Below are 16,329 nucleotides of genomic sequence, written 5' to 3'. Positions count from 1 at the left end.
ATTGGACGGTGTTGTACATGAACGTTTTAATGGTGTTGTTTCATCAAAGAATTAAGAATATTTAAAATCACAATGCTCATAATCTAATTTGATCCAGAAATGATTCTCTGTGATGTCTGTCCGTCTGTGTTTGTCTATGAACCTTGTATGAACTCAGTGCCCCCATAATTTCACATCTCACCTGCTATTTCACTAACAAACGCTGCCCCCCAGTGGCCTACAGGTGCCAGTGTCCTACAGAAAAGGGAGATGTCCAAAATGCACCCTGCCCAGCAACACTCCCACTGTGCAGACTATATAAAACACCTGCCTGAGAGAAGGACAACAGGAAGGTGCTTATTGTCTGGAAGACAGCGGCTGATGAAGACACCAGCCTCATCTTCATGTGTGGAGGTAACAACGTCATCGGTCTTCTGCTCAGTTTCCCCTCCCGACTCACACGTCTCAGTCCTTGAATCATAGTGGTGATGGGCTGGTGCAACCTAACAGTCCACGTCAAGCTTCAAGAGCTCAGGTTAGCTTCCCTCTCTACAAATAATCTGCTTTCAAATCAGGTTAGCCAAACCATGTGATCCATGTGTGTCACTCTCTGAGATATGTCATGCTGTTGCATCTGACTGATTTGAGCACATGATGTCTGGACTTCTCCCTACCATATTCACCAACATAACATTTAGTCTGTAGCCAGAATGTTTTACATTTACTTTAACTTTTGTTTCTCCTGAAATTTAAAAGGATTTGAAAAGTAAAGAATTGTTTAGCGGAGAAAAGTTGTGACTTTACTTTGACTGGATCAGAGCCACATTTTAAGTCAGTGGGCAAGTCGCAATATTGTCTGATTGACAGTGGCAAGGTTTTTTCTCCATTTTCTAAGTTGTGGACGAACAGAATCTACTGTTAAGTTGGTTTAGGAAACTTTTTTAGTTGTCATTACAAGTCTCTGGAACAAATTCCCACATAATAATATACAACTGTGAGCACGACAGTCAGATATGAGGATGCTGCTGCTGCTGTTGACTGTGGGAATGTTTATCTACTTCACTTTCAAAAGGACGATACATCAACAAAAACGCAGTGTCCTTTCCGCTCAACTAGAACATGAAACAGGTGCTACAAAACATCAGGTAGAAACAGGACTAAATGTATTTTCTTTATTTGCAATAAAAAATAAGTAAAAGAGCTCCCTTTACAAATATACCAGGGAAATGCAGCACATTGTGAACACCGCTCTCGTACAGAGAGCCAGAGACTGCAGAGGAGTCACAAACTTTTGGAAGGACAGAATTATACAGACACAGTGCATTTTCGTGCATGCTAATAATGCAATTACAACCACAGCCGTCCTATGAAAACATCTGAACCAGCTTAAAGTTAATGTGACGAGGACTGGTCTTTACTCGTGGGAGTTTTCATTTGACTTTAAGACTTGCAGATATAGTTAAATCTAGGTCATCAACATTTCCTTCACCATTCATCCTTCCAGACATTAAAAGGTGCACTTGAGTTTATCCTCAGAAGCACACAGTTAGTTTTTCACTCCGTTTCTCACCAAAACAAACTGAATCCTCATTAGCAAAAAACATTTGCAAAGCTGATGTTCTGAATATTTTTGAAACCTTCATTGTTTACATCCATGTTTACATCAGTTAGCCATCTTCTTCCTCTCTGCAGTTTGCTGGTACCCTGCATGTTTATGTTACCTTGGACAGATGTTGATCAGTGGAAAAACATTGCTCTGCAGTCCAACATGTGGTCAAAAATCAACAATGGTACCTGTAATCCATTCATTTGTGTTATGAGGTCACTGTTGTGGAATATTAAACCAGTGTTCTTCAAGGAAAGAAATAACAAACAATGAAAGTTCAAAAATATTTTTTTTAAAAATCCAGTTTGTAAATGTTTTGTGAGAAAAGAAATTTACTAAACACATTTGTCAGGCCTCAAGGACACACTGTGTTTTGGTGAGAAACATCGATTATAAAACACAACTATTTGTTTGCAAGAAAACACTTCAACTTCCAGCCCAGGAATTGCATTACAGTGTGCATGTAAATGTACTGAAAGAGAAAGAGATTGAAAGAGAGAGGTTGAAATGTTCCTTAAATAAAACATTAAAAAGGCCTCCGAGTTACATTGATATACATATAAATCACCCAACTTAGAATTTCACCATACACATACACGTAAGGGCATAGCAGAGAGAGAAACAAAAAAACCTACAACTAAGTCTGTATTTGAAGTCCCAGAGATATGCTACAATAGGACATAAAAGTTCCAGATCCACTGTATCTGGGAGGATGCATTTGTATTTGCATTTTCCTAAATGCAACTAGAACTTTCTGTGATAGCCCGACTTTTGTTTACTGTTCAATCGCATGTTGAATCTTCTCTCAGAACAAGTGGAGCATGTTGTTGTAGAGTTGCACTTGTTCTCACACATTGTATTCTGTGGTTTTTAGTGTGAGCACGGGCATAATCACAATCCTATCTGAAAACATCCACTCTCATGGTGAACCTTACTCTCTATCAGACAATCTGAGGTACGTGCCTGCTGCCAGGTGAGGCAGCAGATATAAAGTTCCAGGTTTTTGCACATGAATTTTGGCTCAGTCAGGAAGATTTCAAGTGAAGCAGCTGTTGCTAGTGCACATACAGGAATATGACCTTATGTGCACCTCACCAAACGGACTCTATAAACATAGTAGGGAGAAAAAAAAAAAAAAAAGAAGAAAGACCCCAACATACTACAGCCAGACACAGTACATTCACGTTTGTGTGTTACCGTCATGCCAAGTGTTTTTGCTTCATATTTCAGTAAGTGAGTTTTTGTTTTGATTCTGTACCTGTACAAGCTGTCACGGTTGAGGATGCGGTACGCCACAAGGCTCTGTGACGGGGCCAACTTCTGTTTCAGCTTATGTGAAATACTGCTTTGTACATGTAGAAAAAATGAATTGCTCTTGAAACTGATCCTGAACCTTTCCCGCTCACAGTGCTTGTGTGATAACAGGATTTTTGTTCCGTCATAATAGAGAGTCAGAAAAATCTCCCAGAAATGACCTATATGGAAGTGACACGGCTCAGCCGGACTGATTTCACCTCCAACTTAGCAGAGAACAAGAGCTGAGAGGTCACTTGTTTAAAAATGTGTAGTAGCTCAATTCAGCCAGTACAGTTGTTGGTTGGGGGAGTGGCTGCATGAACAGATAGACAGAGAACTGAATGCCATCATACCAGCACCCCGACCCACCTGACCACTGTCAACAGAACAGACATGTGCACCCAGAAAGGCCACATGACACAGGAAGAGGTTCATGAGCATCTGAGAGAATGAACTGATGTAGAAGTAGATGGGTTACAGGATGAGTTGATACAGGTATAAACGAGTGAATGAATCAGTCAACGAGAGACCGAATGACCAAAAAACACGAATGAACAAATTGCTGAACTGCATAGAAGCCCCAGTGTTTCCGGTCTGTCTCTCGACTGGCTGGGCGATCACCGCGGCCTCTTGCGCGTGACGAAGATGAGAACCCTGCGGATGGCAATGAGGCGGTCCTTGAGGGAGGTCATGGCCAGGATGGTGAGCTGGGCTCGATTCTCCAGCGGAAGAACAGCAAGCAGCCACCAGCACCAGGCTGGACCACTGGGACTGGCCTGCAAGAGAGACAAGATAAAAATAATGACACAATGAGCAGGTGATGTGCATTCCAAAACTTTCCCTTCTTACAGAGCTTTAGAAAGAGTGTCTCCCTTCTAGGAATATTCTTAGAGCATCTTCTTTATTTATTTATTTATTATTATTTTTTAAATCTGATTTCAGTGGCTTTCGAGAACTTCTAACCACATTTCTTCTAAAATGCAGCTTTTCATGTGGCCACCTTCCAACCACAGCTTTCCAATACAATGGAAAGTAAAGTTTCTTCTCACTACTTCCACAAATTTGGCTCCGTTTTTAGATGCAAACAAGAAGCAGACAAGCTCCTGAACTGCTTGTACAGACTTTTGCTATCAAAATGCACACCGATTCCCTTTATGTGGATGTGGTACCACCGAAGTAAAGTAATTTACTTCATTACTGAAGTGGAGACATGCTACTCTGGATAACTAATTTCTCATTCAAAGTAATACATGTAATTAATCGAACGTGTGTCTGTTTGCATTCCTCTCCTGACTCTGTATGTCCATAACTGTGGAATTCACTGTATCTGCCATGGAGCAATCTAGAGTTTAGTTGTTTTTTGGTTTTTATTTTATTGTGAGCAGAGAATAACAAACAGAAAACCTGGGGCAGCTTGGAGGTTTTCGAGTGGAGAGTGGAAACAGCTACCATCCTTCCCTCCCTTACTGCTCTAGGAAAAAACCCAGCACTGCTGGACACAGAATGTTCCTGGTAAGGATTTTAAGGTTTTAAGCATATGATGTTCATATTCATATTTTCCTATGATAGCATCGTCATAGCCAAACAAAATTAGTCTTCAAAAAAATCATGAGAAGTATCTCATTAGAGACTTGAAGCATCAGTTATAATGTTGAATGAATTAAACCTTAACCCAACTAAAATGAGCCTGAACTTGGCAGATATTTATTCTTATTTCCTTACTTCAGTCTCTTATATGTCATAATGAAAGCTGGTAAAGGGTGCAGCTTAGTACAGGTGGTGTTTTTTCAAGCTGTTTCAGGAGACATCAGTGAACTGGCATCTTGTTTCATCACATGCTTGTTCTTAAGTCGGTGCTAAAATCAGTGAAACTGTGCTTATGAGGAGTATTCAGACCTGTGGGTCGGGGTCTTTGCTGGGAAGGTGTCCAAAGTGGCTGAGTATCTGGCTCTTCATGTTGTCTTTCAGTGAGGTGAACCAGCTGTTGGCCTGGTCATACACTGAGTCGTGCAGCTTCAGAAGCTCCACCAGCTCCTCCCCCTCCACCTGATTGGAAAGAGATTTTGTTTTTGTTTTTATAAAAAGCAACAGTCAGGGGAAACATGGCAGAGGTTTCAAAATCTCCAATTACAAAAATCTCCACCTGACTGGAAAGAGAATAATATAAGTTCATATTTATTAACATCAACAACTTGTGTGTTCATGTGTGCAGAGAGAGTAGTTTTTCTCCAGCGGCAGGATTTAATTTGCCCGTGGCACAGAAGAGGTCTACTTTTCTTTCCACTGCTGAGCTGTCACGTTTTAGCATCAGGGAAAAAAACCTGAGTTCTGCTTTGTGTGACATTTGCTTGACAGTAGCATGATAGAAAGTGTCTGAAACAACATCCTCTGACAGACAATGCACTCATATAGCTGTGCTCTAAACCCACCTTCTTGTCTTCCAGGTACTCTATCTTGGCGGTGTTGTATCCATCTCTTTGGCCGTGGCTGAGAACCTTGAACCGTGACACACCAATGGTGTCGACCACCGAACGACCGTCAGGAAAGAACTTCACGTCACGCACCTGAAACACAATTTATCTTTTATTTACGCTGATAGAATCTCTGTTATTTGACTGCATTCAGTAACATGAGATGAAAAAAATAAGCAAATGAGAAAGATCCTTATCCATCCACAGCTCTACACACGCACACACTCACCTGCAGCATGCAGCCGTAGTCAGCGAAGCCTTTGAGCTCATCAGCTATGCACATGCCGAACTGCTTGGTACCGGTCTCCATGGAGCGGCGGATCATGAGGCGGTAGCGTGGCTCAAACACGTGCAGTGGGCAGGGGATGGTGGGGAAGGCCATGGTGCACACAAAGATGGGCACTTCCTGGTTCAAGCTACAACAGAAATGGTGACGATGTTGTTGAGACTGTGGCGTTTTGTGTGTATGTGGAAGTTTTAGAAAAGATGTGTTTAATGTGTGTGTGTGTGTGTGTGTGTGTGTGTGTGTGTGTGTGTGTGTGTGTGAAACTGACTTGGACAACTCCTTCATCTCCTCTTCATGGATTTTCTTCCTCTCTGTCAACTCATCTCCTAGGTAACGCTGCAGTACTTCCTCCATCAGCAGGGTCTTGTTGTAGCCCCTGGTGGCCAGATACTGCAATGACATCATACAAAGACCATAAGTACGCTTTTTATTACATACTGTGGGTTATAAATAATAAATGTTCTCATGATCATTTTAATTCTTTGGCCTTTAAAAAGGTCAGAAAATAAAAGAAAATACCCACAGAAATTTCAAATTTCATATCCACAGAGAACAGTAAAATCTCACATTTGAGAACCTGAAGAGGATGTTGGTATTTTTGATGGATAAATGACTCACAAGTAATAACTTATACAAACTGATAAATTATTTGTCAATATACTTATTTGATAAATAATGAATCGTTTCAGCATAAAACTACACAACAGTCACATCACTGACAATATTATTGCTATTATCTTATAAAGCTGTAAAACCCCGTTTTGAATAAAGGGCATTTGCATATTTGACTATGTGTGTACCTCAGACAGATTCTCCTTGCACAGAGGGCAGTTGGGGTTGTGGTCCAGGCAGCGCTCCAGACATTTGAGGCAGAAGGTGTGTCCGCAGGGCGTAGCCACGGGCTCATAGAACAATCTGGAGGAGAAGTGACCAAAAGCACAACATGTTGCACCAGGTAGAAATTCAATCCAAAGTTTTTAAGTCTATACTTTTGGTCCTAACTGTTGCCAAAAACTGGCTACTGTGTCGGCACGCAGTGTGTGCGTGTGTGTGTGTGTGTGTGTGAGAGAGAGTGTGCGCACTTACCTCATGCACAGTGAGCACTCCATGTCTCCACTGTCCAACAGATCAGCAGGAACCATCCTCCCTCCACACAGTGAGACCGTCTGAATGCTGCTCGCCTCATCTGCACAAAATAATTAGAATACAGTTTAACTTAGTTCATATCATAGCAAGTCATATTATTAAAATCATTTATGACTCTAGGCAAATTGTAATTAACAACTAATGAAACAAGTCATTCAGTTTTTGTGTAGTGTGCAGTAGTGGACCATTGCATTGAACACACATTTATTTGGTCAGTCTCAGTAGTGAACCAAAACAGAGACATTGGCACAGACACAAAAAGTGGCACTGACAGAATGTTTTCTTCTCAGGCTGGAAAAGTAGCTCAGCTGGTTAGCAAGTAAGCAGAAGGCATAATGATGCAGCATTGGTCTCTTTGAGACAAAGGGAGGATCAGGACATCTCAATCTACTTAATAATATACTCAGTGAAGAAAGTGATATGTTGTACTACTTGTTCTGTTTCTTTTGCTCTCTGAAAAGCAAAAAATGATTGTGTTAGGTTTTCTTTTATATCCTGGGTCATTGTTAAACCTTGTCTACATGATTTAATTCTTCAGATTTTTAGCGGCTTGTTCATGTCTGTGTTCAAGAGTGAATAATTATTTATTTTTAAATGAAACTCACCAGGTCTGAGCAATTTGGAGGGGGGGTTGAAAGGTGCTGAGGTTCCATCACTGCTGTGTTTCCTTTTAAGGCCACCAGGGGGTGCTGGCAGTGCAGCCAGAACATCAGCCAGGCTCTTCGTGCTACCCTCCCCTGCAGCAGGGTCCGATTTGTCCACTGGAGCGCTTTTAGTCACACTGAACTCTGAGTCCTGGATACAGAGACAGACAGAGCGATTAGAAGTTGAGTTTTCCAGAGCGGGACGATTAAAAAGGGATGATCCTTTTGACAGCTGCACTCTGCTCCAGTGCACCTCTAATGAAAATGTCAATAGGAAATGCCAACTGTGGTGGAATTATGACGTATTTTGAATAAAGATGCAGTGGCTGACCAAGAATCAATTACCCTGATGTGAACCAGCTGACATAAAAACCACCTCGTCTCAAATGAGATGATGATATACTTTGCCTAAAGCCATGTTCACACTAATTGTCCAAATTACACAAATCTGAAAAATGCCCTTCAATGTTTTCCTCGGATCGTTAGAGATAAAGGACTTTGAATATCCTTTATCATACAAGCAGATACAGCACAGTCTTGTCAGCAGTGGTGAAAATACACTCAGTAAGATGAGCTCAGATAAGAGCAGCATGCTTATCAATTCCCCTACCACTTGTTAACCGACTCTTCCTGGATGCCAAAAAATAAAATAAAAGTAAATAAAATAAAGACACAGAGTTTTATCTGCTTAATGCTTTGATGTTCCTTAAATAATTTGGAGGAAAAAAAAAAAAAGAAAAAAAAAAGAGTACTTTCTCTACAGTGTTTGTTGGTGTGCAGTCACCTGTGAGGAGGAGCCTGGTCTCTGTGTGAGTGGCCTCAGGGATCTGAGCAAGGCAGGGGGTTTGATGAGTCGGGTGGCCAACCCTCCCTGCAGAGGATGCAGCGGCGTTGGCAGGTCCTCATTCTCAAACACGGAGGAGAACAGCTCGCTAAGGACCTGCATGCAGAAACAGAAGAAAACACTCGATTAATGTTCACAATCACAGACAGACGAGCAGAAGGAAACAGGGTAATTTGCATTTTGTATTCTGCTTAACATCAAGAGGTGACAATGGCTGTCTTCTTCTCTTTGTACTGACAATGTGATCAGACTCACTCATTTGTCTACACCGATTGTGTGACATTGTGACACTGAAATGAATGCAGCAGCAGCAGCCACACTTTGCACTGATAAAATGCACCTGAACAGCAGCTTAACCTACACTTATTTTTTATTCTTTCATTTTATATAAATAAAACTCACACAAAATTGTATTAGAAAAATGGTGATATGACAATATTTATTAACATCAATAACTTTGGCTGCATCGGGTCACTGTGAGAAACACTGGTGTGAGCAGCATGATAATAGCTGAATGATAATATTAGCTTTACAAGATTTTTTCATTTCAATTTATCATAAATATATCACATATTACCTTCTGAGCCTCCAGTTTGACTTTGGTCCAGTCAGGCTTCAGTGCCAAACACTGGAAGTACTCCTGCAAGGCCTCATCGTTCCGCCCTGCTTTACTCAGTGCTGTGCCTTTCAAATAGTGAGCCTGAAATCAACATGAAGTGTGTGACAGTGTGATTGAGGCCAGTATTATCCAGTATTTTGTTCTATATCCAAAAAAAAAAAAAAAAAAAACCTCAATGTTGCCATCTGTTCTTGTCAATTTTTATGGGACATGTTGTGTGGTCAGTGTCTCCATTATTGCATTTTTATTATTAAAACCACCTTCAAACCAAATGTCCTTCATTTAGCAACATATTTTGAAATGTGCACTATGTATTATCCCTTAATATCACTAATCGACTAAATTAATTTCACTGCTACGAGGTGGCACGCGAACTCTAAAAATATAAACACACAATAATTTGTGTTGAGCTTTTAGATACAACGTGGCTGCAGTTCTGGCAGTGAGAGCAGGTTTGTGATAATGTCCTGATATTGTCAACATGATAAATGATATTATCTTGAAGTTGCATCGTATCGTTACATACCGACACGTGCTGTGAGGCATCAACCAAGTCTTGTTAAAAATTAAGACAAAGTGTCTCAAAAACATTAGAAACTGTAGTAATATCACTTACTCAAAAATCATTTCTCACTTTATGTCAGGGTGGTAAGCACTGTCGGCTACAATCATGAGATACTCCCTAATTTTAGTACCAACTCATCATCTGCTTAATTTTTTACAGTCAGTTAATATGTTGACTGGGGGTCATTTGCAAATAGAAGATATTTTAGATTATAATACGTTTTCACATTTTGAAGCATCCACTGAGCTCGTGTTTATTGTAACCTGCAGATCAACTTTCTGATGCTTAAAAACCTTTAATTATATAGTACTTACTAATGGGCTATAGCTCTTTACTCTGAATCAGATATATTCAGTTTCTCACCTTTGTCCAGTGAGGTTTTATTCTACAGAGGCTGTTGGCATCCTGCACTGCTTGGCTGAAGCTCCTCATCTCCATGTGCAATTCAGCTCGTTGACACAGCAGTCTGCCTGAAGAGGGCACTGTACACCACAGGAAACACACACACACACACACACACACACACACACACACAAAGCATCAGGTCACTGGATAGGCCTCCAGGGGTTGGATAAGCTTTTCTAGGTCTGGAGAAGTAGGGCAACAATGTAACATGTGGCATGAGACCCATTTCACGTGTTAGAATGCTCTGTAACTAGTGTCGTGATAACAACTCGTCAGTTGTGTCAGTGACAATTACTATTTAGCCACAAATTATACACTTCACTGATTGTCATAGAAAGGGCATTACACACCCAACTTGAACTTTTGGAAAGTTTAAACCTTCTTCACCGCATATGTGTGTGTGGTAATAATCTTTTTGTTCCTGTGAACTAATGAGTTCCAGCCTGATGATTATTTCAACAAGGGACTTTAGTTATTAGTTGAAAAAAAAAAAAAAAAACCAAGATCTGATTCGGTGATACTGTTCATTTTGTAAGAGAAGATGTCACTAATCAACCAATAATCTTGTTTTTGGAACCAAACTCTTCCTGCATTATCTTATTTATAACTAAACCCAGCTGATAGTTCACTAAAAAAATGTTGCAATTCAACATAATTGCTGAATTGGCTCAAGGTTAGAGACTGTGTGTATACAACAGTGACAACATTTCAAGAGCAAAACCAGCACTGTGTGTGAAATTACAGAAATAAATGATGCCTGAACAGCTGTTTCCAGCAGTATAGCTTACCAAAGTCTAATTCACTTAGCACTGGAATCAATGAAAACTAAACCATTCAAATTAATTCAAGCACAAGTAGTTTTGTTGAGTTGACACTGCTTCACACATCTGTGGTGCCTCTGAAGGTGCCCCTTCAAAAATATATTATGAGTGGCTCAGAGAGATAACATTGCCCTGAGTTGTAATTCTGTATGTGGTTTTAACTGCATAATTGCTGCAAATTGATGAAAGCCGTTGATGCCTTTCATATTTAAATGGTTGGGGGTGTATTCCAGGAAGTGGTTTTAAACTTGAATTTGCTGATCCTGAGTTGAGGGAAACTAAGTTTCCTGCGCCAGAAACTGAGATGACTAACTCTGTAATTTACTCTATAAAGCTAACCCACTTTCTGGCAGGTTTTCCTCAACAAACCCTGACTTTCTCACCGTCTCCTCCCCTCTTGTCAAGCCTGAAGAAGCGGTCTGGCACTGCTCTTCATTTCCTCATTCATACAATCAATATCAAAGTGTATATCGAAGCAAATACATTTGCATTAATTTACATTGGGAAAAACAGATCAAAATCCTTGTTGGATATTAGATTAATACCCAAGGTCTATCTTTACTAATATTACCGCCTTTATGATCAATCAGCCATCAGTGTAAAGACAGAGACAGTGACCTTCGTCCTCACATGGATAGATAATCGCTGGCTGATTTATGTTCAGACACAAAGTATTTTTTTTTAACTAATTAAGTGCTACACTTAATTTTGGTGGAAAACAAATATGTTTGTGGAGATTTTACTGATATGTTCAGTCTCAACCTAATTCCCACTTCCCAATACATTAACAACATATCCTCATCCTGTTAATAGATAATGTAATCCAGTCACAAGTATGTGTCATACAAAACATATTTCACTGTTGCAGTTTAGTTTCTATCTGTGCATCTCTATCAATTCTGTCTAACTGAACCTATTCGAATTAAAAATATCAGTTATCGGCCTTCCTGATTACTTATAATTGAAATCGGATCTGAAATTTGGACCCTTATTTCTGAATGAGGATGATTGTAGTGCAACTGAAAAGACTAAGACTTTAAAAATGAAAAAATTATTTTTTAAACATGTGTGTCAGGTAAACTTCAAGTCTGATCTATTGGGCTAACGACAGCTGACCCACTGAAGCAAGAACCAACTTGGTCAAAGGGTTGCAGCGGTATACTGGTTCCACGGTACCATGGTTCATCCTGCTTATTGTCGGTATTGAAAGAAAAAAAGAAGCAACCACAACGGGGAATCTCACCAGCACGTGCACATCTCCTTTCCTCCTCAACTCCCTGTCAGACTCGACAACCAACACCACACACACAAACGCAGTGCAAAAAATGGCAGAGAGATGTGAAACTGATAAAACCAATCTCCAGACCACAACATTTTTTTTTTTTTTTTTTAAATCTAAATCAGTAGCGTGGGATTACTTATACTTTGGCAAAATTGAGTGGGTTTTCCTTGAGTATATATATCCAGTTTGCAAAAAATATGAATGCAACGTGCTTGCCAAAGGAGGAAACACATCAAACATGTTCACCCATTTTAGAGAACACCAGCCCTCCATGCAGATCAAAGATTGTGTCCCGTTTTTAACTTTAATCCCTAACACAAAAAAACACAACAAAACTGGTGAACATTTCCACATCACAGCTACCGACTACATCTATCTGTCAGTTCCGTAACCTCTGACTTACTAACAGACACACAATGACCCCAATATGACCGCTTAAAGAAACACAGACACAAACTTTCCCAGCCTGGGGGGAGGGCTGACATTAATGTGTATGTGTGCTTGAGTTAAAAGGTACAAAAAGGATCAGTCTGTGCTCTTATGGCAAAATGGCAACTATTTTGATAAACGTTTAGAGCACTTGTGAAGGTATTTCTCACTATTTTCAGAATTTTTTCAAACAAAACAATCAACTGATTAATGGAGAAAATATTCAGCTGATTAACATATAATTAAAATAATCATTCGTTGCAGTTGGATACAAAATAGTTCAAAAGAGTTCCACCTCAAACAAATGCAGCAGTAAAATCATTTTGTTTGTATTAATGCATGAGTAATAATAATCCAATAATTAATTGTGAAATACTGTAAACTGTGAAACCATGATATTTTGAGATGGTTATCATACTGTGAAAATCTTATACTGTGGCAACTGCTTGTTAGGAATGATCACTCACTTATCACGATTGTGACACTCATTTGGTTAATTACAATGAAGAGGTTAACAATGCACTTCTTCAAGTTAGGTGTGCTACATCCTCATAGCTCATCTCCACAGAAACACAATGAAAACATTAGGCAATAAAATTGAAAGAAAACGTGACATCCACAAAGCGTGGTCACAAGAAGGGTAAGTGGATGTCATGTTGTTTTTCACAATGTCTAGCTTCGTCAGACACAGCAGCACTCATCATTATATCACGTTCCTTGTGTAAGTGCAGTACATAAGACATGTGGCACAGATTATCATTAAAGTGGGAAAAAAAAAAGCTGCGTAAATGGCACAGGCTGGAGAACAGCTCTGTTTCAGCTGATATCATGAGCCCATTACACTCATTCTCCATCACGTATACCAGAGGGCCTCCTGCTGCCTTTGTTGGGAAAACACCAACTGACAGTACCAAAGCTGTGAAGGCACTCTGTCCTCCAGAGTCCTTCACAAGACAGAAGGTATGAATCAATATTGATCTGGGGAGAGACATATCTGAAAAGGTGCCATCTGAACGCTCAAAGCGACAATAGAAAGAATGGAATATAATCGCTTTGCTTGACATTTTCAACTCCAATTGATCGATTTCTTAAACCGACATGAATGTGAACACCTGAGATAGCCAGTGGGGCCAGTGCCTTGTGTCACCCATTTAGTTATTTGAGGACCAGAGGAAATTAATTTTTAATGTGACTCTAATATGAGGGCCAGAGGTGGGTAAGGGGTCAGTTCAACTTTCTCTGAGGATTAAAACTGTGCAACATGAGACTTGCCCTGGCACACAATTAACGAAACACACAGGTACTCTTTATGCAATGTGCCAGCAGAACAGAACATTCTGTATTTGGGCTCAGCAGGTTCAGGGAAACAGCTAGTTAAAGTGACAACAACCCCAAAGAATATGAAACAGTGGCTTCAAGTGTTGAAATAAGATGTTGTTTTGCTAATGTAGCAGAGCAACTACAGTGTACTGTCACCCTTCACTGAATGTTATCCAACACAGCTTATGAAACACTATTGGTAATGGGAGGAGTACATCCAACTCTGTCACAACTAAGGAATGTATTCATGGATAAGGTGAGCATCACGCAAATAAATACAATATTATTACCATTATATCATGTCCAGAGCGTATATATTCCTAACCCATAACTACAGCATTGCAGAGTATAAATAGAAAACATATCAATGTGGCACTGGAAGGCAAAAGATCAAATGTGTGCTACTTAGGTAATGAAGGACGGTACGTCATATAACGCCTGACCTCGTATAGTCTAAATAGGTAGGAGTGGCGCCACCTGTCGGTGACACCGGGAAGGTAGAATGAGGAAAAAGTAGGTCACCTGTACAAAACACTACAGTTTTGATAACAATCCGTCACATTTAACACAAAGATTTACATAAAATATTTTTCGTTGAATACATGAAGGCTACGCTCTCTTACCTAGATCCACCGCCTCATTGTACCTCTCCAAAGCATCCGAGAGGTTCTGTTTTTTCCACAACACCTCTCCTTCGATCCAGAGTTTCCTAGCTTTGCTCTCAGTTGCAAACAGTTTGTCCAACAGGCCGCTGAGAACGACGTTTAATCTCCGGCAGTTTGGCAGTCCATCTTTTTTGTTCAACTTTTGTTTACATTGTATACAGTCTTTGACAGTTTCGTCCTCTAAGCAGCTTTTGCAGAAAGTGTGTCCGCACTCCAGGGTTGTGGGCTCATGGAGCAGACACTTGCAAAGGCGACAAGAAAACAAGTCCAGGGCTTCATCATCTTCACACTCCCCGTTACTTTCAACCCCATCTTCCCCGCTGCTGCTTTTACCGTGGCCGTTTAACGTCCCGGGGATGCCCAGTTCTTTCTCACGGAGAGTCCGGGCGATGGTTTCCACCAGGAGGGGAAGCTCCTCCGGGCGCAGTTTAGCAAGGCTGGCCGCTATGCAGTAAGAGTCAAGCGCCTCAGATATCCGTCCAGCGCGGGCCAGAGAGTCAGCCTTCCTCAGACACAAGCCCCTGTCCGGCTGCTGGAGGTCTGCGAGCTGGGAGCTGTAGATCTCCACGGCCAGGCTAAAGTCCCCAGCCCGGTTGGCTTCCTCTGCCACCTCCAGCATTTCGGGGCATATCCCTGCAGCCCCGGGGTTGGAGAGTGGGTGGACGAACAGCTCGCCCTGGTGAGACCTTACTCCCGTCTCCATCTTCTTCTCCCAGAGGGAAATTCAGATACTAAGACGAAGAAGAGGTTCACTGACAGTCTGGCTTAAGCAGACCCAACTCCCAACGCTGTTCAGAAATCATACCTCTAAAGTCAGGCTTACTGTCATTTAACGTCTCGCTGTCAAATAAAACCTCAAGATTGTGCCCGACTCTCACTGCTGGCCACTGGAAGTAGGTTAGGACCAATTCCAAGTCATACGACCTCAACCCCAACAAAATAGGACGTCTGTATAACATTGCGGTCCCTCAAAAACACAACTATGGCCTCATGCAATAAAGTTAACAGGGGATATGGCTTCCCTGTAAACACCGGCTATGGCTTGTAGGAGGTGTTAGGTCGGTGTTATTAACTAACTAAACAGTCTGTTTATCAAACCTCTATCGCTCCCTTTAAAACAAGGAGCCGGTCTGATAACGTCTCTCGTATACAAACACAAACTTTCCTGAATAACGTTGCTTTTAATAGAAAAGACAAACGATTCTAGGGCATTTTGATGCCTAGTCTAGAACCAAAGGGTAAAATCCTTTGAGCTTAACGTTAGCAAGTAAGAAGCTTAATTTCCATTCCGTCTATTGCGCTAACTCGTCGGTAAGACACAATGTAAACTCAACAAAGTCTAAGTTTAGGTTTTAAAATAGTTGAAAGTACATGAAAGTAGAGGATAATTGTATATGTTTTAGCTACAGACCCCGGAGCCCGTCTTTGCTCGAGTGAACCGCAGCCGTTGTTTTTATATAAGAGACCCCGGGAGCAGTGAAGCCGACGGAGCTAGCTAACATTACAGCGGGTTAACTGGCGTCGAACTCCACAAACGAAATCTTTACGACCCGATGTCCCAAAACTCGTGTGTCTTAACGCATCCGGATGTCATGTCCTCTTAAAAAACGTAAAAGGTACCCCGACAACAACAAGTCTTTCACTACGGTACTCCATCTTGGTCGATATCCAGCTAGCCTCAACGGCTAAAGGTTGTCGCTTCTTTGGATTTCATGCAATTCGCCGAAGCAAGCACAGGGCGTCACGTGATGCACGAGACGGACTCCCATTGGTCCATTATGTGGCTCACTTATATAACGCAATGATATTGTATAACCTCTTACAGAAAACAGTGAATGAGTGGCTGTGAACTTCAACAAAACAAGCTCACAGTTATTAGTTTGAACAAGGATTAACATGTAATATCGCAGTAAGATGCCTTCAGGTGAAATAGAAGGAAAATTCATGCTTT

The 16,329-nt window shown here is 40.9% G+C and overlaps 1 protein-coding gene across 1 annotated transcript; it reads right to left on the bottom strand.

Annotated features, from left to right (window-relative positions):
- Positions 1-1,137: 1,137 nt before the first annotated feature.
- On the bottom strand, positions 1,138-16,070 carry lonrf2 (LON peptidase N-terminal domain and ring finger 2). Its single transcript, XM_022740792.1, has 12 exons — positions 14,337-16,070; positions 9,820-9,938; positions 8,850-8,972; positions 8,213-8,368; positions 7,390-7,579; positions 6,725-6,824; positions 6,439-6,553; positions 5,907-6,028; positions 5,582-5,768; positions 5,311-5,445; positions 4,778-4,927; positions 1,138-3,657 (listed from the first exon to the last, which is right to left on the bottom strand). The coding sequence occupies exons 1-12, from the start codon at positions 15,079-15,081 to the stop codon at positions 3,499-3,501; spliced, it is 2,301 nt and encodes a 766-aa protein (XP_022596513.1). The 5' UTR covers positions 15,082-16,070; the 3' UTR covers positions 1,138-3,498.
- Between the last annotated feature and the right edge of the window lie 259 nt (positions 16,071-16,329).

The sequence above is a fragment of the Seriola dumerili genome, unplaced genomic scaffold, assembly GCF_002260705.1.
Source record: "Seriola dumerili isolate Sdu_G_001 unplaced genomic scaffold, Sdu_1.0 BDQW01000052.1, whole genome shotgun sequence".
Lineage (NCBI taxonomy): Eukaryota > Metazoa > Chordata > Actinopteri > Carangiformes > Carangidae > Seriola > Seriola dumerili.
The sequence above is the reverse complement of the archived record's forward strand: the minus strand, read 5'-3'. Positions and strand labels throughout refer to the sequence as shown.